This window comes from Sander vitreus, chromosome 20, assembly GCF_031162955.1.
Source record: "Sander vitreus isolate 19-12246 chromosome 20, sanVit1, whole genome shotgun sequence".
In the NCBI taxonomy this organism is placed as follows: Eukaryota; Metazoa; Chordata; class Actinopteri; order Perciformes; family Percidae; genus Sander; species Sander vitreus.
The window spans coordinates 2240897-2261672 of NC_135874.1; the positions used below are offsets into that span (position 1 = coordinate 2240897).

The 20776-nt window shown below is 43.2% G+C and overlaps 1 protein-coding gene across 1 annotated transcript in view; it reads left to right on the plus strand.

The window, feature by feature from the left end:
- The window catches only part of LOC144535550 (uncharacterized), a 90110-nt gene that overhangs the window by 10863 nt on the left and 58471 nt on the right, over window positions 1–20776 (plus strand). The window contains exons 9-26 of the mRNA XM_078278088.1: window positions 1207–1371; window positions 1932–2072; window positions 2576–2677; window positions 2857–3033; window positions 3198–3356; window positions 3483–7232; window positions 7543–7677; window positions 10932–11125; window positions 11514–11595; window positions 12036–12136; window positions 12264–12384; window positions 12573–12863; window positions 14186–14781; window positions 15133–15288; window positions 15493–15643; window positions 16043–16201; window positions 16895–17062; window positions 17448–17549. Of these exons, the coding sequence (XP_078134214.1) occupies window positions 1207–1371; window positions 1932–2072; window positions 2576–2677; window positions 2857–3033; window positions 3198–3356; window positions 3483–7232; window positions 7543–7677; window positions 10932–11125; window positions 11514–11595; window positions 12036–12136; window positions 12264–12384; window positions 12573–12863; window positions 14186–14781; window positions 15133–15288; window positions 15493–15643; window positions 16043–16201; window positions 16895–17062; window positions 17448–17549 (6750 nt within the window). The remainder of the gene's footprint in view (window positions 1–1206; window positions 1372–1931; window positions 2073–2575; window positions 2678–2856; window positions 3034–3197; window positions 3357–3482; window positions 7233–7542; window positions 7678–10931; window positions 11126–11513; window positions 11596–12035; window positions 12137–12263; window positions 12385–12572; window positions 12864–14185; window positions 14782–15132; window positions 15289–15492; window positions 15644–16042; window positions 16202–16894; window positions 17063–17447; window positions 17550–20776) is intronic.

Sequence of the window (20776 nt, forward strand, 5' to 3'; positions counted from 1 at the left end):
ATGTAGTATGTTAAATGCAATTAGGTCGAGCAGACAATCCGAAACATTACAAGCTCGTTTCGGCTTGGCTGGCTCGGCTCGCAGACAACTCATGAGTTGTCGACAACTCACGAGTCCTCGATGACTCATGAGTTGTTGATGACTTGTGAGTTCTTGCGAATCAGCCGAATCAGCCGGTTACGTTGTCATGTAGTATATTAAAATGCATTAGGTCGAGCAGACAGTCCGAAACATTGTAAGCTCGCCTTGCTTTTTGTCTTCAAAAAACGTTATTATTCAAGTACAGATACACATACACATTAATGCATACATACATGATGTATGTACTTATTATGTGTAACCATTCCTGGATATAACATTTTCCAAATAAAAATAAAAGATTCTAAATGAAAACATAGCATTTTATCCAAATCAAAAGCTCGCCTCGGATGTAGCATACAATACTGACTCAAGTGACTCAAGTGACTCGCACAACCCGGATCAGTTTAGTGAGTGACTCAGAATAACCCAAATCCTTAAAAGGAATTGAGTTTGCCAGCCCTACTCTAGCGCACGGCCTCAACGTTCTCAGCCACCCCCTCTGTTCGCTGATTGGATTGCCAAAAATTTGGCTGGAGAAAACCCAAGACTATACCGCGACTTTGAAATAGTTAAAGATGATCCAAAGTAAGATGCAAGTTGTAAGCCACCGCCCGATACAGAAGCACAGCCGTGATCCAGTGCGCAGCCCACGGCATGATCCGTCTGCCCCAATCATAACCAAATTCGCGGCAATATATGCAACGAGGCAACACTTGCATTTGTGCGCTGCAGGACAGACTTTGTGTGCTCTGTGCACTCCTCTTCTAGTTACAGGGGTTGCGTGTCAGCTGCTGACTGCTTTGAGTGACACACGAGTGACCGCTCCAAACCTCTTTCAATTAATCTTCTACAACCCTGCAACACTTATATAATAACAAGATAGTCTTTTTATGTCTGTGTTAATCGGTTGCATGTTTTCATACTAAAGGAGCTTTACACACAACCTTATCACAGCTGAATATTTAATCACTGTAATCAGCCCCCCAAGCGTCTACTAAGAAGTCTGCAAATATGTCACCATCAAAATTTTAAAATTGCCTACCCTTACAGACATGCATCTTTATACACACATTTATTTGCCTCCTCCCTGTTGATTATCATTGCTATGTTCATGGTTTTGTTAAGGTGACGTCTGAGTCTCTGGCTGAGTGGGGCTCCAGACAGGCCCACCTGAACGAGGTGGGTAACATCCTGATGGAGGCAGCAGACCCTCAGACCAGCAGGAGCCTGGCAGAGGAGCTGCGCAGACTCAACATGCACTGGGCCGAGTTCAACAAGAGAAACACATTTGTAAGTTACAGAACAAAAAAATCCTGGTTAATGAGAAATCAGATGATTTGTTGTCAATTAATTTACTGTCAGTGAATTAACCAGTATATTTCTGGAACATAAAAATAATGCAGATCATATGTTTAATAAAGCATGTACCATATCGTCCGCTATATGTTTAACTTCCTGCCGGGCTAATTCCTTATCAGGGCGAGTGGCTTTGTTGTTAAATGACGGCCTAGTTTTTTCTTGTTTATTTACTGTCAGGTGACTGTAGGGAGTTTGGTGACTTAATGTCTCAGACCTTTGGAATTAAAGCTATGCTTGTCTCATTGTTATAATTATTCCCACGCTGTGATATTAAGGAGTGGCTTTGAGTTTGAAAGTTGTACTCCACCTTTTACTTTTTGTGTGGAGGCAATTATAATTGCAAGGCTTTTAAAGTCTGCGATTATACAGTGTATTATCATACGGCTTTTTTATTTCTTAATTTGCATATTGGACAGTGAAAATCAGACTATTGTATTATGTCCACTGTTATATTAACGTACAGGATGCATCTTTATTTGTGCCTTTTTCAGGACAGCACAGCTGAGCCAAGTGCTGACATCCAGACCAGACCCCAGGACATCCAAGCTCTGATCAGAGAGGCCACTCTCATTCTCAAAGAGCCTCTGGAGACCATGGCAGGCCCCTTACGCACCTACAGAAAAAGAATACAGGTAGGATTAATGGTTGAATAAATAACACCTTGACAGGGTGGAGTAGAGTCATAGCTGTTCTTAACTATTAACTGTCTTAATGTCTGACTGTCACTCAGCCCTGAGCAGATAAATATCATATGGACAATTTTAGAGCATTTGGACAAAGTCTGGTGTCTCGCTTGCCACATAGCCATGTACCTCTGAAATGTTTTATACGACTCATATTTGTTCAAAATTATTTTATTACTAGATTAAGTCAGTGACAACCTCTTGCGAACAACAGAGCTGTTCAGAAAATTACTACATCATTATATCTACGAAATCAGCATTATCAATGAGACTTTTTGATAACAGAGTTTAATGATTACATGTGAAACAGCAGTCTGGTCAGATTCAGAAATAACCGATCTTAGGATGCAGCCATTAGCAGAACAAAGTATTCATTTTATACACTTATGAGAATAGAACTTTGAATGACCAGATACGTCTCTAGAATTGACTGTTTGCTTTTTTTTCTTCAGCTCTTAATGAGGAAAATAAAAGAAGTTGATCTTGAGGCTCTGGCTCCCTCCCAAGAATGCCCAGCGGATCAGTTACAGAAACTGAAGCTTGCTATACCTGAAGTAAGAATGATTGCTTTTCTTTAAATACTCCCTGTGTTTAAAGCATTCAAGTCTTTGTTTTGTTCCCCTGTATATCACATTTTGTCACTAAATAGCCACTGACAGCTACCATTTGTGAATATACAGTATGTACTCTAAGTTTATCCGTTCATTACCATCCATTCCCTTAATGTCACCAGGTGATACAGACCTTGTTTGAGGCAGAACATGTGTGTATAGAGCTGCAGCACAGTGTATCGGGTCTGGACAACCGCCTGGCTGAACTCCTGCACTGGGAGACTGAGGCCCGGGAGCTCTACCAGCTGCTGAGGGCCGCAGAGCGACAAAAACAGCGGGGCCAGGACCCACGAACCAGGGTAAGATACATAGATTACAAAGGCTGTTCTGCTGTGATTGTCTATGTAAATGCATTTACTCTGAAATAGTCAAAGGTCCAGTGACAAGCTAATTGTTCTTTCATAAAGAACCCCTTATCTGGAATTGAGGAACGCTGATGGTTGTTCACCATTTATCCCCCCAGGTCCTGATTTCCCGTGGTCTACAGCTGGAGGGCCAGGTGGTCACAGAGGAGCAGGACCTGCAGGTGATGGTGATGACGACTCAGAAGAACTCTCCTATCCAGTACCTCCACGTCTCCGCCATGCAGGACCGCGTGCAAGCCGCTGTTGCACAGTCACAGGTCACTTTTCTTTTCGTAAATTGAATGACCAAGCCAGTGAGTTTTGCACGATCTTTACTTGAGAAAGTAGGAAACGGGAAGAGCACAGCAAAGAATATTATTATATGTGTGTGATTTCAATTCCAGGAAGCTGTAGGTATGCTGAGCAGCCTGGGAGCCAGAAGAGACAGAAGCAGAAGCCCTCCAGAAGGGTCTCCTCCATCAAAAGTCTACAAACAGGCTGAAGAAAAGCCTCAACATCTGAGACAGTCAGACACACTCAGATGGCTAACTCAGCAGCCCAAGACAAAGTTAGTTTATCATCATGAAACCTTTGTGCCAAAGATAGTTGTGCAGGAATACAGAGAAGAAAAGGTGACTTCTCCTCCACTGCCATATACCTATGCACAAGCTGTGATGCAGACCAGGACAAAGTCGCCACCAGAAGGTCAGACTCAGGCATGGCCAGAGAGCATTGCACAAAAACAGCAGACTCAGAAACAAGGTTTGATACAGCAGCAACAGCTACTGCAGCAAGAACAACTTAAAAGACAGCCGGAAAAAGAGCTACAACAGCAAGAACTCAAGCAACAGCAGCCACAAGATGTGCAACAGCAGGGGGCGATGCAAACACAACCACAGCAACTGCAGCAGAAGCAGAACCAACAGGTGGAGCAGCATGTAGAAATGCATCAATATCAAGTTCACCAGCAGGTGGTATCAGACAGACAAACATCAGAGCCCCACAAGCAGACTTCACTTCAACAACCACCTGTAAAGAAACCGCATCTCAGCTCCCAGGAGCTTCAAAGCAGAAAGACTCAGGCCATGAAAAACCGGCCCTGGCTTCAGAAGCATAAAACTTCAGATCCAGAACAGGATTCCACTCAGGAACCAATTCAGACTAGACAGACTCAGCCACAGTCAGATAGAGAAACAGCGGCATCAGTTCAGGTTGTTCCACAGCATACAGCAAGTGCCAGGCCACAGCCTGAGGCACATGCAAAAGGTACTAAGCAGCCACAAAAACAGCAAAAAGATCAACAAAAAGAAACACAGCAACCTCAAACTCTAAAGCTGCAGCAGCAGCAAGAACATCTACAACATCAGCAGCAACAACAAAAAGAGACGCATCAGCAACAACAACCACAGCGACTGGAAAAAAAGCAAAAGCAACAGGAACAATTGCTGCAGCAACAACAGGAAAAACAACCACAGCCTATTGTAAGACCGGCTCAACCAGATACAGACACCAAGGCTAAATCCCAGACCGTAACTATGGCTCAGCCTCACCCACAAACAAAGGCCCAAAATCAGACACAACCCCAAACTCTTCAGTCTAAATCTCATGCAGCCTTTCAAGTGCAAGTGCAGCCCACAAGTGACGGTCAGCGACTACTGAAGACCATGTCCCAAAACAGAGTGAGCCATAGTCAGTCACAGACAAAAGTTTTGCCACAGCCCCATGGCCCCAGTAAGACACAGTCATTGACCCAGCCACAGACACAACTACAGCTCCAGCCCCAGGTTCAGACCCAAACATGTGTCCCAGCTGGACCTCAGCCGTCTATGCAGCCACAGGGTCTAGCCCTTAGCCCAGCTGTAGTTCAAGTGCAGACATGGGCTCAAGTCAGACCTTTGTCTCTTATTCAGGCTCCACTGCAGGGCCAAATTCAGCCTCCTGTGCCATCCCACATTCAGCTTCGTAGTCATCCACAGTCATGGGCCCCTGTCAGGCCGCCTTCCCCTAAGCCACCAACACATGCCCATATTCAAACCCATCCTCAGCCAAAGACCCAGTCTCAAATCCATGCCCAGTCCATGGCCCAGGTTCAAACCCATCCTCAGCCAAAGGCCCATCCTCAAACCCATCCTCAGCCAAAGACCCAGTCTCAAATCCATGCCCAGTCCATGGCCCAGGTTCAAACCCATCCTCAGCCAAAGGCCCATCCTCAAACTCATACCCAGTCCATGGTCCGGGCTCAAATTCTTGCTCAGCCAATGGCCCGACCAAGTCATGCCCAACCTTCGACTCAAAATCAAACCCAAGCTCAACTTGTAGTTCAGCCTCAGGGTCATTCTCAGCCTATGACTCAATATGCCACACATGCTCAGCCAGAGGTCCAGCACCCAGGCCATATTTCCCAGGGCCAAATCCATGCTTGGAGTCAAGTTACAGTATCATCCCCAATGTCTGTCCAACATCCACAGGCTGCAGCACAACCTCCACTTTACCACCAAGGTTACTCCCAGGGTCAGTCTTCATCCCAGCAGTGGACACTCAAACAAGAGCCACAAAACCAAGCCATTGCCCAGCAGAGGCATCCAATTCCCCAACCATACCCTCAGCAAATATGTCAAGCTCCACAGTCTCAGGCTTATCCAACACTTCAGGCTCTACCACAGTGGCCCCAAGCTGGGCCCCAGCAAGGACCTCAGGTCGGGCCCCCCATGTATTCTCACATGGGGCCATCCTTTCCTCAGCCTCAGATGCAAACCCAACCCTGGGCTCAAACACAACCCCAAATGAGACCTCAGAGTTCCATGCAACAACAACCTCAGATGACAGCTCATAATATGTTGCATATCCAGACACAACAAGGTCAAGTTCAGCAACAGACTTGGGTTCAAGCTCAGCCTCAACTTCAGCCCCAGCCTTATGCACAGCCTCAGTCTCAGCAATATTCACAGGTTCAGCATCAAACTCAGCATCACCCACAGCCTCAGATGCAAGCTCAAATACCTCCCCAATCACAACCACCACACCAAGCCCATCCTCAGCTTCCTTCACAGCTTCAACTCCACTCCCAGCTGCAGGACCAGTCCCAAACACACTTCCAGACCCAGTCATGGGTACCGGGAAAGCCCCAGGCCCAGACTCGGCAGCCTCAGCTCAATCTTAAGTTGCAGCAGCCACCTCCACAACCCGAACATCAGGCCCAGCTCCAACCACAACCAAATATTCAGTCACCAACTCAACCAAAAGGTGAATCACATCCACAATCCAAACCTGTTGCCCATTTGGCACCACAACCAGGGATTCAATCACCAACTCAACCTAAGGTTCAGTCACCAACCCAACCCAAGGACGAATCACTACCACAAGCCTTAGCTGAGCCCCAGTTTCCACCTCAATCCATGGCTCAGTCAAAAATGAAGGCTGAATTACCACCACAACCCAAATCACAGGCCCAAACCGCACCACTACTCAAGGCTCCATCACCAACTCTACCCAAGGTTCAGTCACCAACCCAACCCAAGGCCCAGTCACCACCACAACCCAAACCACAGGCCCAACCAGCACCACTACTCAAGGCTCCATCACCAACCCAACCCAAGGCCCAGTCACCACCACAGGCCCAAACAGCACCACTACTTGAGGCTCAATCACCAACTCTACCCAAAGTTCAGTCACCAACCCTACCCAAAGTTCAGTCACCAACCCAACCCAAGACCCAAGCACTGCCACAACCCAAAACACAGGCACAATTGCCACCACAGCCCCAACTTCAGACTCAGTCCCCAACACTACCCAAGGCCCAAACTGCACCAGAATCTAAGGCCCAGTCACCCCCACAGGCCAAACCTCAACTTCCACAGTCAAAACCTCAAACCCAGTCTCCTCCGCAACCCAAACCTCAACAGTCCCAAACTATTCTCCTCTCCCAGGTCAATGTTCTTCCTCAGTCCCTGGCAGAGTCACCAGACCTGTGCATTAAACCTCTGGCCCTGGCCCAGGTGCCTCCCCAGGCCTACACTGAGGCTTACTCCAAGGCCCAGGCTTTGGCCAGAAATGGCTTTGAGGAGGCCAAGCACTGTCTGCAGGAGCACATCCTTGAAACCATTAACGTTTTTAAAGACAAATCTATATCAGCCGAGCAAGCATCAGTGAAAGAGGTAAATGTAATCACTTCTGTATTGTAACATCATACTCAATGAGTAACCGTGGTACTCTACATTGCAGCATATTTTATAATATTACAATTAAAACAGTTTACCCAGTCCATGAAAACTACATTTGATGATTTAAATACTCAGTGGTGGGTTGGTCTTTCTTTTCAGATAAAATATGCCAAAATACAGCAATTATTTTTTCCTGTTACAGTCTCTAAATGAAATAAGTTAAAATATAATAGAATAAATGTTATTCCCTTTGAATAACTTTCAAGGAGCCAGTCTGCAATTATATATATGTCTTTCCCCTTAGGAGACTCTGAAGACCCTGGAACCAGAGTTGCTAGAGGAGTTCTTGAGAGCAGCCAAGGGCATGGAGGCCTTTTGTACCCCCTCACAACTCAGAGACATGGAGTTATTTACCCAGTCTGTCAGGACACAGTGGGAGGTAGGATACACTCACTTACTGTGGGAGATTGGTGTTAAAGGGGTGATTATGATTATATAGGGTATTTCACACTGTTCCTTAAGGTCTCCGAATAGGGTATGTAACATTGGTTGGGCTGAAAATGACGCTGTTCTATGCGCCCCAATGCAACCCTGTGAAATAGCCCTAGAATGAAACGAGAGGTTTTCTCCCTTATATGGTATTCTCATGAATATTTAGATGAGCTGCGCGCTGATTGATTGGTTTACAACGAAGCTGCAGAGCAAAGACACACCGGGGGGGGGGTGAACAACACACAGTACAGCAACACGATACCTTTTTCTCCTTTTGAGTCTGACATTCTCAGCGCCACCTTTCCCTTTTCCTTTTTGGCTTTCCATCATTAGACTGTCTGTTAATGTTACCGCTAGACTTCCAAACGGCCGCAGCGCCACCGGAGCAGGAATGGCTGGAGCAGCCGAGGCCCGAGAAAATATCCCCGGCTGGCTTCAAACTTCTGCTCCGACACATAAACTCATCAACTAATGTTACTGTACAAAGCACCAGAGACACAGTTTAGTTACAGTTTAGTCATCCTCCAGTGTGTCGCGCGCACACATATACACACCAATGCAAAGTTTCGACACTTTCATTACAACTAGAGATGGTCTGATACCATTTTTTGCTTCCCGATTCCGATACCTGAACTTGCGTATCGGCTGATACCGAGTACTGATGCGATACCAGTGTGTCATATATTTTATTATGTTTTAACAACTGTATACTACTATCCCTGTATGGATGTGATATGATTTCTATCTTTGTTGTCGGTCTGGCTCAGGTTAAACTCTTTGTGAAACATGAACAAACACAAACGATGAACGCCCCAGAACTTTCTTTTATTCTCCAGTTTGACAGTCCGTTATAACGGAAAAAGAACATAAATAAACTACTTTAACGTAGATTTTCTTTAGGGCTTTATTACGTGGTATCGGATCGGTGCATTAACTCCAGTACTTCCCGATATCGATACCAGCATTTTAGGCAGTATCGGAGCCGATACCAATACTGGTATCGGTATCGGAACATCTCTAATTATAACTAGTGTTGTTGTACCTTGGGACATAAAAAACCTCCACTTCCAGACAAAGAATCACAACTCGCGCTGTAGCTAGTTCAGTGTCTCAGCGCGGGGACATTTAGCGGAGAGTGAAGCCCACAGGCACACAGACAGAGAGCAGCACAACAGCAGCAGCAGCAGCAGCTCCAGCAGCACACCACCCATTGCAAGTCATTTGCTCCGCCGCGTTAGATCCACAACTCCCGCTCCATTGCCCCCGGCCGCACGTTTAGAAGCCTATTGGTAACGTTAACAGTATGTGACAGTGTGTCTAATGATGCCCGCTGCTGCGGCCCGCCGTATGGGTTGAGCAGAGGCTGCACAGTTTGACCAGCGGGCAGCACCCGCACACCAGGCCACCGGATGGTGTTGCTAAGAACTATTATCAGACCGGCCCTCGCGGCCTTGAAACACTACCGGCCCACCGGGAAAAGTCCCGACTCTCCTGATTGCCACTCCGCTACTGGTTAAGTGTGTTATTTACATTGCAATATAAATGAAAACATAACTTAATTTATTAATATCAGGGAACATGCCTGCCACACTCGCGGTAACTAGACCACCAACTACCGCTGACCTGACGGAGCTCCACGACCGGCAGCATGGTGCTCTGTACCCAGCGCACAGTCATCTTTTCTGGGGTAACTGAACCACTAACTACCGCTTACCTGGAGCACCATGACCGGCAGCCCACGATTAAATCTGAAAAGTGTCAGCCTGGAACACTGCATTTACGATTTCAATATCCTTGAAAAACTTCTTTGTAATTCCCCTGGAAGTGCAAAGCTCGCAGCTAAACTAGTGTCTGAGATCTGCGTGACCTACATTCAGAACACCAGCTGGTCTCTTGTACAGCCACCGAGTTGATGTCACCTATTAGCTTCGTTGGGATTCGCCCGTTTTTAACTGCAGTTTGAAATTGTGAGATTTGCATAGGAAAGAGGTGTCAATGGGACTTTGAGGTTCTCTCGTATGCCCATTTCACTATGACAAGGTAAACTCGATTTTGCTATTTCTATCACCCCTTTAATGTGTGGGACTTTAATAACTGTTAACACAGGATTATTCACATTTACTAGTTTTAATGAGGCTTGATTGTATTCTTTGAGGTTAAAATGTTTCAGATAATTGCTTGTGCATTTCAACAAAAGATTTACTACAACTGTTTTACATTTTCTGCTTTTGTCAACTTAAGATATGAATGTCAGCTAATTGTTTATTTGCATGTATATAAAGCATTAATACAATAAACTTTTTTTATTAACTACTAAGTTCTAACATGTCATGTGTTTTTTGCATTAATTTAATTTTTTCTCCCAGGCTGTGAGAGCTGCGATCTCAGGCTTTTTGCAACATTTACGTTTTGAAGTAACAAGGAAAGACTTTAACAAAGCTGCCCTGCAGTGTGAGATGCACTTAAGCTCCCGCTTAGAAAACCAGGTCCAGGTACCTAAATTTAAGCTAAATTGGAGCTACACTCTTGGCAGGTGTGCTTTGGTGGATGGGTATGCAACCAGTTTATCTGCTCTGCTTAACTAACCTTTTTTCCTCCGTCTTTTTTGTATGCCTCCAAGGAGACTCTGTCAATGGGACTTGGTGATTGCAATACTTCATTTTGGTTGCTCTTTAAGAGAGTGCTGTTTGTTGGGTATTTTTGAAGTACCATATAACCTTATTTAGTATCTGGATTTTATTGTAACTTGTTGGGCCAGAGAAACAAACACTGAAATCATACACATTATAAAAAACTAAATTAACTAATTTAGATGAAATGCTCAGCAGTTATACACTACAAAGTAACAGTAGAGAATAAATCATATTTTCAGTTAAAGATTCTAACAGCATTGTTTTATTTTATTTCTTATCTGTGGACTGCTTTCATCTGGGTGTTGACTTGTTTGTTGCAGTATGTCTGTTAAGCTGTCAAAACCAAGCTTGAGACCTTAATAAAATTCTGTAATGTTGGATGCTGTTAAGCAGGACGAGCAAGTTAAAAATTTCTTTTTAAGTCAGTTCAGATGTGTATAGATCACCAGAAACGCTGAACAAAAACAAAATAGGTTTCTAAGTTAAAGTTTGAATTGGTAGTATTAATCATCTAGCTTTAACATGCCTTTTGTTTATTTAGTGTTTGCACTCTGTTGACATTCCCCAGGCTTGTTTCTCAGCGGAGGAAAGCTTTGCCCAGGCAGGGCAGCACCTCGAGGCCTTGAAAGAGCTGTGTGACACCCTGAGCCCTGAGGATGCTCACCGCCTGGCCCAGACTCAGCTGAGGGAGTGTGAGACGAGGCTGGCTGCCATCCAGCGGCAGTTCAGCGGGGACCAAGACTCACCACTCCCTGATTCTAGGTGAGATATTATTAAATGTGAAATGCAGTCTTCTAAACAGCAGACAGTGAGCAAGTAATTTATTCTTTTACTGAATATTATCCTAAATCTACCTACCTTACACCAGCTTAACCTATTGGCAGATTTATTCTCTTGTCTTCATTAAAAAAGTCTGAATATGCAAATCTGAATAAGTTAAGATAACCTATTAAATGTGATGTTTGGAGATAAAGAAATTTAGCAGTGCAATTTGTCATTTTACATAATTTGATGGTCCTTTAATCTTCAAAAGCCAAATGTCCCAAAGCCACTTGTTGATGTTTAAAGATAGATACTGTCTTGTGCAGCAGTTAAAAAAAAGGTAAAAGGAAACACAAGGGAAATGATTATCCTCATGTCTGTTTCACAGGATTCCTGTTGCCTTCAGCGACGATCTGACCACACAAAACGAATCTACAAGACCAAGTGACAAACCTCATGTCTCCACTGAGGTATGACTCACTCCCATTGAAACTGTGTAATCTTTATATTGAACTCAACAATTAGAGCTTCTTTGGAACGTTTGCAGACTCTGCTAACACTTACCCAGTCACAACTGTTTCACATTTCCGTGTTATCTGCATTTATACCTGTGAGATTATACGGTTACACTTTACTTGAAGGTATTTACATAAGAGTCTGTCATGAACGTGTCATAAACATTATAAACAAATCATAAACATTTATGACATAATGCTTCTTTTAGTAAGTGTCATTCGGTTTTTGTCATGACAAGTTATGGTTAGGGTTCACGTGTCATGACTCTGTCATGACAGTGTCATGTCACTCTTATGTAGATACCTTCAAGTAAAGTGTTACCGATTATACTTCTTCTATAGATGTCCACTGAGCAGAGGTTTGAAATAACAGAAAAAAACTCTTATTTTTTCAGGTTCTTCAAGTGACAATGAATACAGTCTGTATGGAGAGGAGGGAGGTTGAAAAGCAGGCATCTGTAGAGGAAGAAGTCACCAAAAAGGAGGCTTTAGAAAGGTAGACTAAATTCAGTGTAGCTTTGATAAGCTAACATAAAGAGTATTGACCTAAACTATTTGGAGGTAAGTGTTAGAAGTAACCTGTTTTCTTTTTTTGTTTGTTATTTCTTATAAAAACTCTCCAGATATGAGAATTGTAAGAGGTCTCTGCAAACCCAACTGGCTAAAAATGAACAGAGCATCAAGGATGTGCCCTCTGATTCCGTCTCTCTGAAAGGCCTGCATACACGGCTCCAGGAAATCCAGGTACAATATCAGTTTGTGTGTATCAGATACAGATTTAGATGATTCATAATAATAATAATAGCAGTTGGTATGATGAACAGTAGCAATTATAGTACTAATAGAGATGAGAAATAATAGCAGTAATAGTAGTACTAAGTGAATCAATCCCCATCACATGCCAATCATTTTGAGTTGAACTCCTTTTCTAGTTCTTGAGGCAGGAGACAGAGTCACTGTGGTCTGAGTATGCAAACCAGTGTTCCCAGTTGAGTGGGAACACTGGTCTTGAACAGGGGAAGGCCGAGCTGCAGGAGCAATGGCGCATCCAACAGTCTAAACTTCAGAGGATGGGCAGCTCGCTGGGCGCCGCCCTCAGACAGATTGACTCCACCGAGAACCACATGGTGGACTTCACCGACCGTCTGGACCGCTACCTGAGACAGCCCAAAGACATCACTGCCTTCACACTGGCCAACACCAACATCCTCAAAGATATCAAGGTCTTCTGTCAGCAATGATTACCTTTTATTTTGCGTTATTCAGTCTGTCACACAGAAGTCATGTAGCAATTATAGGTATTAATAATAGTGACTCCTCTCCAAGGCCTACATTTACTTGCAGTGTATGCAGAAAACAGTGCCACCTATATGGATAAACTGATGACTGAAAATTACAATTGGATGATTAACACTAAAGGTCTGTTCAAACTGAACACAACTCACAAACATCCATGCATTTTAACTTGAATAAAAATATGTATCCCAAAGCTATAGGAAGCCAGAAGTCACCAGAGGAAAAAGGACAGAAACTTCTTCTTTCTATGAAGAATGATAGTTAATTGACTTACAAACTACAAAACCCTTAAACACAGGTTAAATATGGGCAAATCAAGACAGGGAAAAATGCTTTGCTTCGGTCTGAATGCACCTTAAAGCTACATTGTGTAATTGTATATGACAACCAACTGAATATTACTTTCTAGACCCCACCCCCCCATTCCGATCGCATTCTAACTCCTACGGTGGCCGAACCCGAAATTAGCTCTTAGTATCTCCATCGTTTACACGCAGCTGTTCTTGCTGTCTGTGTAACTGCATGACGTGAGTTGTCTACACAACCATGCTATAGTTAGCCAAGCAACTATGAAACTTTGAATTTACACAAATAGGCAGAATTACCTGTCGAGAAGAAAGTACGCAACTTCGCCATCCCTTTTAAAATCCTTGCTCCTTATGAGCTCTTTCCATCTTGGAAAAGCCACTCTAATATTAACTTTGGTCTTGTTGCTTTGCCTGTTGCGTTGTCGTTTTAATTCTCTTTTTAACTTCCTTGGCGACTCCTTTACATGTCCTAAGAGAATAGTTGTGATCCTCCATTTTCAACAGGCTTTCAAATCTGCCAGCAGTTGCAAGTAATCTTCTCCCCCTCCTTGGCATTCGTCACGGTGCCACTGAGTGTAAAAGCGCAAAAGGGGTGGTATGTCCCTCTTTGGTTAATGTATTTTAAAGATGGAGGTGCAACATGGCGGCCGTCATTCGAGCGACTCGCTCCTGAATGATTCTGAATGGCAGATTCTACGCGTACGAGAATACTTTGATTAGTTGGTGGAAGTAATTACACATGAATGAGCACATATTTGTGAAAGAACAAAGGGGTTTTTGCTAAGAATCAACTCAAAAAATTACACAATGTAGGTTTAACATTGTGCTTGTAGCTGAAACAGCTTTGGCATAAAAATGCAAACATTGAACTTGTAAACTAAGGGTAATAACCCTACACAGCCATCTCATCTTACGCTACACTTTGTCTCCTTTTGCGAAAGGAACTGGATGACAACATCCAGAGCGAGCTGGACCAGCTGTCCCGTCTAGACCCTGTCTCCAGCGATCTGGACCCCAGAGACTGCTTCCCTCTGTCCCGTGAGGTGGAGACTCACAGAACCAGCCTGGATCAGCTTCGACAGCAGGTCCGGAAGAGTGAAGCAGCCGCCCGTGCCCTCGACCGCTTCCTCATGTCGCTGCGTACTGTGGACGAGGACATCTCTGGAGTCCAGGGCGCCCCCTGCAATGACACTGTGATACTGCAGGACTGTCGCTCCAAGCTGGCTCTGATCCGGCAGAGCGTCGACAGTCTGAAAGAAAAGGCGCCTCAGCTGGATGTGCTCCTGCAGGGGGCCCGGTTGACGGTCACCAGGGATGGAGTCCCGGCCTCCTGCCTGGACATGGTGACTGCCCTGCTGAGGAGGCTGGAGGAGGCGGACAGTAGGCTGGTCAGCCAGCAGAAGGGCCTCCAGAAGGAGACGCAGAGCAAATCGCTGGGCCTGAGGAAGAGGACACTGCTCGGGGAGCTGAGGAAGCTACAGGACTCAATTGAAACACAAGGCGTGAAGGAGCCCACCATGCATGCTGTGCAACACAGGTGTGTGCTGTGTATCTTTATGCAGTTTCTAAAATGTGAGGATTTTTCTGCATTAATTACTTTTAATACTTTAAGTACATTTTTCTGATGATACTTACATACTTTTACTCAAGTATAATTTTCAATGCAGGACTCTACTTTTAACAGAGTATTATAACAATGTGATCCTCTAAGTACTTCTTCCACCACTGACAGTGTGAAAGATTGCACTGTGAAACAGTGTGTTTACTGCATGCACACACAAGTTGTTTCTTAGGATATAATTCAAAGACGTTTAAAGACATTTACTTGCATAATTAAAAACCAGATAACCGAGAAATAATGTCTTGATAATTATCCTGTATTTTCCAGCCTCCGTGCCCTGTCCGATTTGGAGGGTCAGCTGCAGGCCCAGCACGCAGAGCTCCAGAACCTCCTGGAACTTCAAGAGAAACAGGGAGGAGGAGAACACCTCCTTCAGGAGCTGGAGAGTCAGTGGATGGACACTCAGACAGCTTTCTTTGACAGGTAGGTTAGGCAGGAGAAGCACACTGAGCTTAAGTAACTGTATAAATGGTAAGTAAGTTAAGGAATAAGTGACTGTGGCCACCTTGGTAATATATGTTAGCTATTCTTACAATTCTGTTTAGATGCAAAGAAAGCAGTGTGTGTATGGCCAACAGAAGGTGAGACATCACTTAAAGTCCTTTCTGTTGTTGTTTTTTCTTGCAGAAAGAAGCAGTGCAGCATCCTGCTGGAGCTTCTGAAGAAGTTTCAGAGCTGCCGCAGTCACCTGAGCAACACCATGCAGAAAGCAGAGCAGAGCATCAGTGATCAGGCCTCCTACCTGAGCAAGGGCAACCTGCAGAGAAGTATTACCACGGTTAGTCCACACAACCAACCCCGTTTATTTGCAGAATTCCTTCATGTGCTGTTGAAAGGCCGGGTTCACACGTAAGCAGAGTGTTAGCATGGACCAGTAAATGGCAGACACATTCTAAATAAGCTCAGTCACAGTGTGTTCAGGTAGACCGATTTTTTTTCTTTTCATTTCTAATCCTATTTATTTGTTTGCTTATGTATTTGCTTATTTTTAGTTTAATGTTGTCCTTCTCTGTTTGCTCTTATGTATTTTATTGTTTCGGTTGAGGAAACCTGTAGGTGAAATGACTTGAAAACACTGAAAATAACTTCTGTATGTGCATCATACTGCCTCATTTTCTTCAATGAAATGTTGGAACAGTGTGTTCAGTTAGATGTGGACATGTGTCTGCCTGTCCAGGTGTGTGATATTAAAGCAGAGCTGGCAGGTATTGGGGAGCGTATGGAAGAGATGAGAAGTGTTTGCAGACAGCTGCAGTCCCAACTCAAGAAGTTCCCAGACTGCCGCGAGACTCCCTTTGAAGCCGAGGCTGACACACTCATGGACAACTGGCTGGATGTAAGCGTCTATGTGTCATCTATGGAACATATGGATAGTAATAGAGATTCACCAATTGCAATTTTTTATTTTTTTAAAGTCTGACCTGCCAGTTCCAATTTTAGCTGATTCAGATTTTTCTTTCTTTCTAAGAACTATAATTACCAGCATACAGAAACATTTTTCTAACTTTTCTTTAATGGAAAATACAATTGTATGTTCATAATAAAACATTGACTATTAAATACTGTTTTTCTCCAAAAATGTACGAGGTTACAGGACCATTTTTCAATCTGAGTATAAAAACCTGCTCCAGGTTACTGCACAGAGCATTTTTATACAAATAAAATCCAACTGAAAAGGAATTGCAGTATATCCCACTCAAAATTGATCGATCCAACTCTAGATAGTGTACTTGTGATTTTTAGATATTCTACTTAACCTGTAGGTTAAGAAGACGGATCAAAGCAGGAGTTTTTACTTTGGATTCTACGGCATTGAAAATATCGTTACTACGTTAAATAAGTTACAGTGCATTAATCATATTGCTTGGCTTCAGCAACTGAGATTACAGTATATCCAACTCTGTGGGAAATATTAAAATTAAATTTCAAAGCTGCAAAAAAAATGGACTACATTCCAGTTTGGAAATCCTGATGGAAGTCTTCTGTTTTCAGCTTAACTTGACTGAGTTGCTTGTTGGTGCTGTTGCAGGTGACGGAGAAGACAGATGCCTACATGGATAACCTGCGGGTAGGGGTGGAGCTGTGGGACAAACAGCTGATGCTGGGGGGGGAGGTGGACAGATGGGCAGGGGCCAAACTGGCCCTGTTTGCAGAGAGCCATCCCTTCCACAACAAGCAACAAGTTCTTGCCATGAGGGTAAGATTCCCATAGAACTACAACTGTTATTGTGACACTTTAAGAGAGTGTTAGGTCATCCCTGATATTTTCATTTCTCCCATATATGTCATTTGTACAGTGTTTTCCCTAGGGTTGTTGAAAACTTAGGTGCATGTTTTTGGTGGGGGTGGTGGGGGGTTTAGTCCTCCCTCCAGAAAATTTGACATTTTTCAATAAAATAAATCGGCAATTTCACACACTCAACAAGCTGAAGAAGTACACTATGGACCGACAATCTTTAAAAACTGGGAAAAGTCCTTCAGTTAGATTCATTCGGTTTAGATGGTGCCCAAAACGGCTCGTGGCTGCAACTAACCCTTTTAATAGTAGGTTAAACCCCGTTATGTGTTTCATTGCATTGTAGGATGAGATCCATGTCAATGAGGAGAACATTGAGCATTTCCACAAGAAGTCTGTAGAGATCCAGGAGATGCTGCAGAGTCGGGAAGCACCACTGGAGCTGCAGGTGAGTTGAAACATTCAAGTTCAAGTTCAATATTATTTATATAGCACATTTAGGGACCGTTCGGTATTTATGGAATGGACCACCGGAGGTCATGTCTTTTTATTCTTTGTTGATGGGATGGTCATCCAATTTGTTTTTAGTCTAAGGGGGAGGGTCACCCAACTTTTGTATTCATGAGAACAGCAAAATTTCAAAGTGGCTTGTTTGGTGCATATTTATCCATGTACCTCCATGTAGTTCTCTCAGTCTCGGCCCCTATCGCTAGCAGATGGATCCCTCCGTGTTTAGTCAGCCAGACCGTGGGATTTCCCAAATCCCGCTCGCACATATAAACACAAAACTGCTTTGCTAGCTCCATCGTGTTGTAACTAAGACATCTTTTTTTTTTTTTTTATAAATTTGTTTATTGACAAATCTTGTACGTTTATAAGTGTGACCATAATTTTTTTTATAAACAAACATACATGTAGAAAAAGGTAGAGAAGAAAGAAAGTGAGAACAAAAGAGAAGAAAGAAGAGAACAACAACAACAATAATAACACATAAGATACAGAAAACATACAAAACTCAAAACCCACCCAATCTCCCCCCCAGGTTGGTCCACCTGTCTCCATCAATGTATCACATAAAACAATTTGTATCTGTACCTTGACATTGTTGCAACAGTACAACTGGTTAGAAGAAAAAAGTTTTGTTTCTCTCCAAGTGGCAGGGGTCATAGCTACATTATCAAAATATGAGAGGAGAGGCTGCCATGTAGTGTAGAATTTCTCAGTTGACCCTCTAAGTGAGAATTTGATCTTTTCTAGCTTAAGGAATGCCATTAAATCAGTCTCCCAAGACTTATCTGCTGGGGATTTGGGTGACTTCCAGTGTAGAAGGATTCGTCTGCGGGCAATCAGAGAGGCAAATGCTAACACATTTAATTTCTGTTTACTAAATTCAGAGTGGTTCAGGCGAACTCCAAATATGGCAATATGTGGACAGGGAGTGATACCTGTATCTAGAACCTCAGATATAATCTTGAAAAAGTTCTTCCAGAATCCTGTTAGCTTTGAGCATAGCCAGAAGGTATGGGCTAGGTCGGATGGGACAAAGGCACATCTATTACAGGCCTCACTGGTGCCAGGGAAAAACGCTAGTTCGCTAATTTGGCTTTGCTAAAATGCATTCTGTGTAGTACTTTGTATTGTATTAAGTTAAGACGGGCGCAGGATGAGGAGTAATTCACATGTAATTTCGCACTGTCCCACCAGGAGTCTTGAAATTGGACTAGCTCGTTTTCCCGCTCCTGTTGAACTTTAAAGCGTAACTCTCGCCAAAATGCAACCTAGGGTCTTTTTGTGAATGTACCTGAGTCAAACTTTCATTTAAAAGCATATTTAGGACGGAATCGCCACTTTTAAGATTTACCTTATTTTTGGTCAAATGGCCTTTTGAATGGGAGTGCTAGGGGCACTTTTATGCTAGCCTCAAAATAGCTATTTTTAAAACACTAAGAAGGCTCGACACAACATGAAACTTTGCTCAAAGTATCACCAGGGGCTCTACACCTTAACGAAAGCATTGACAACATTGTTTGTGTACCCAGAGTTTACTAAAAAGTAGTGCTGTCAAACGATTAAAATATTTAATTGCGATTAATCGCATCAATGTCATAGTCAACCCGCAATTAATCGCAATTAATCGCACATTTTTATCTATTCTAAATGTCCCTTGATTTATTTTTGTCCCATTATTTTTTTTTCTCATTTTAATGCTCTTAAACAACATGATACGATACTTTTAAAATGGTGCCTGAACCGAAATATATATAAATAAAATATTTAAAAAAGGAGCACCTTGTTCAATTGTATTTGTCTGTTCTGTATGTTCAAAAATATAAAACAATAAAAAGTTGATCTAAAAAAAAAGGAGCACAAAACGGCGAAAACATCCACTGGATAAGAAAAGGGTATTTTACAACAACTTTGAATGCACCACGAGGCTGAGTCTGTGTTTTTCAACGGCAGCTACAGTCTGGTGTTAGAATCCTCTCCAGTGAAACACAGTCACACTTTACACCGTTTAGCTGTCAGCATTTTTACCGTGTTTACTCCAGCTGCTAGCTAACGGTAGGCTAACGCTACCTGCTGCTAAGTGTAGTGTTGACTAGCGTCCCGTGTGGCGATGTTTCTGTTCCCTCTAATGTCCGTTTTCGGAGCATCAGAGAGAAGTGCAGGCATTTAAGTGGCACCTAAATAAGGCACCGAAATCCACGTTGCTATTCGGTCCGGTAGATAACAGTCGTTAAGGCATTCAAAACGGCGATTTTCGCCGAAAAGCGACTAGTTTGCAGGTATGTACTACTCATTGGCCGACTCGCAAGCCCAAACAAGTGTATGCGGCGTGCCTGTTGTTTTGTTTCCGGTCTAGCTAGATCCGGTGTGGTGTTGTAGTTTTTCTAACGTTACTAGTTGTTGCAACAGCATGTGAAAAAAACTACAAAGTTTGTTAGGCCAAAAAGAACGTTAATCTCGCGTTAAAAAAAATTGACGGCGTTAAAATGGGTTTGCGTTAACACCGTTAATAACGCATTTAACTGACAGCACTACTAAAAAGAGAGGTTTTGAACAACTCACCGTAGGTCTTGTTGTTTCTCTCATACCACCAGCTGAGTATTTTTTGTATATTTGCTGCCCAGTAGTAAAACATGAAATTAGGTAGGCCCAGGCCACCCTCTTGTCTTGCTGCCTGTAGAGCGTTTTTGTTGATCCTGGCAACCTTGCCTGCCCACAAGAATGGGAGAATAATTTGGTCAAGCTTCTTGTAAAATGATTTTGACAGGAAGAGAGGTAGACATTGAAAAAGGAACAAAAATCTGGGCAAGACATTCATTTTTATAATTTGTACTCTGCCCGCTAATGACATTGGCAACCTGGACCATCTCTGTAGGTCGGTTTTCACTTTAGTCATCAGTTTGTCAATGTTATTTTTATGTAACCCCTGAAATGAATCGGTAATGTTAATCCCTAGATATTGAACACTTTTTGGTGAAAGATTGAAAAGAATTTGTCCCTGTGTGAGTGTTTTGGCTTTAGAGTTTATTGGGAAACACACTGTTTTTTGGAGATTAATTTTGTAGCCTGAAAATGTACCAAATTCCTCTAGTAGCTGTATGATTTTATTAGCACAGGTGATGGGATCTGTTATATAAATTAGCAGATCATCTGCATATAGGGAAACAC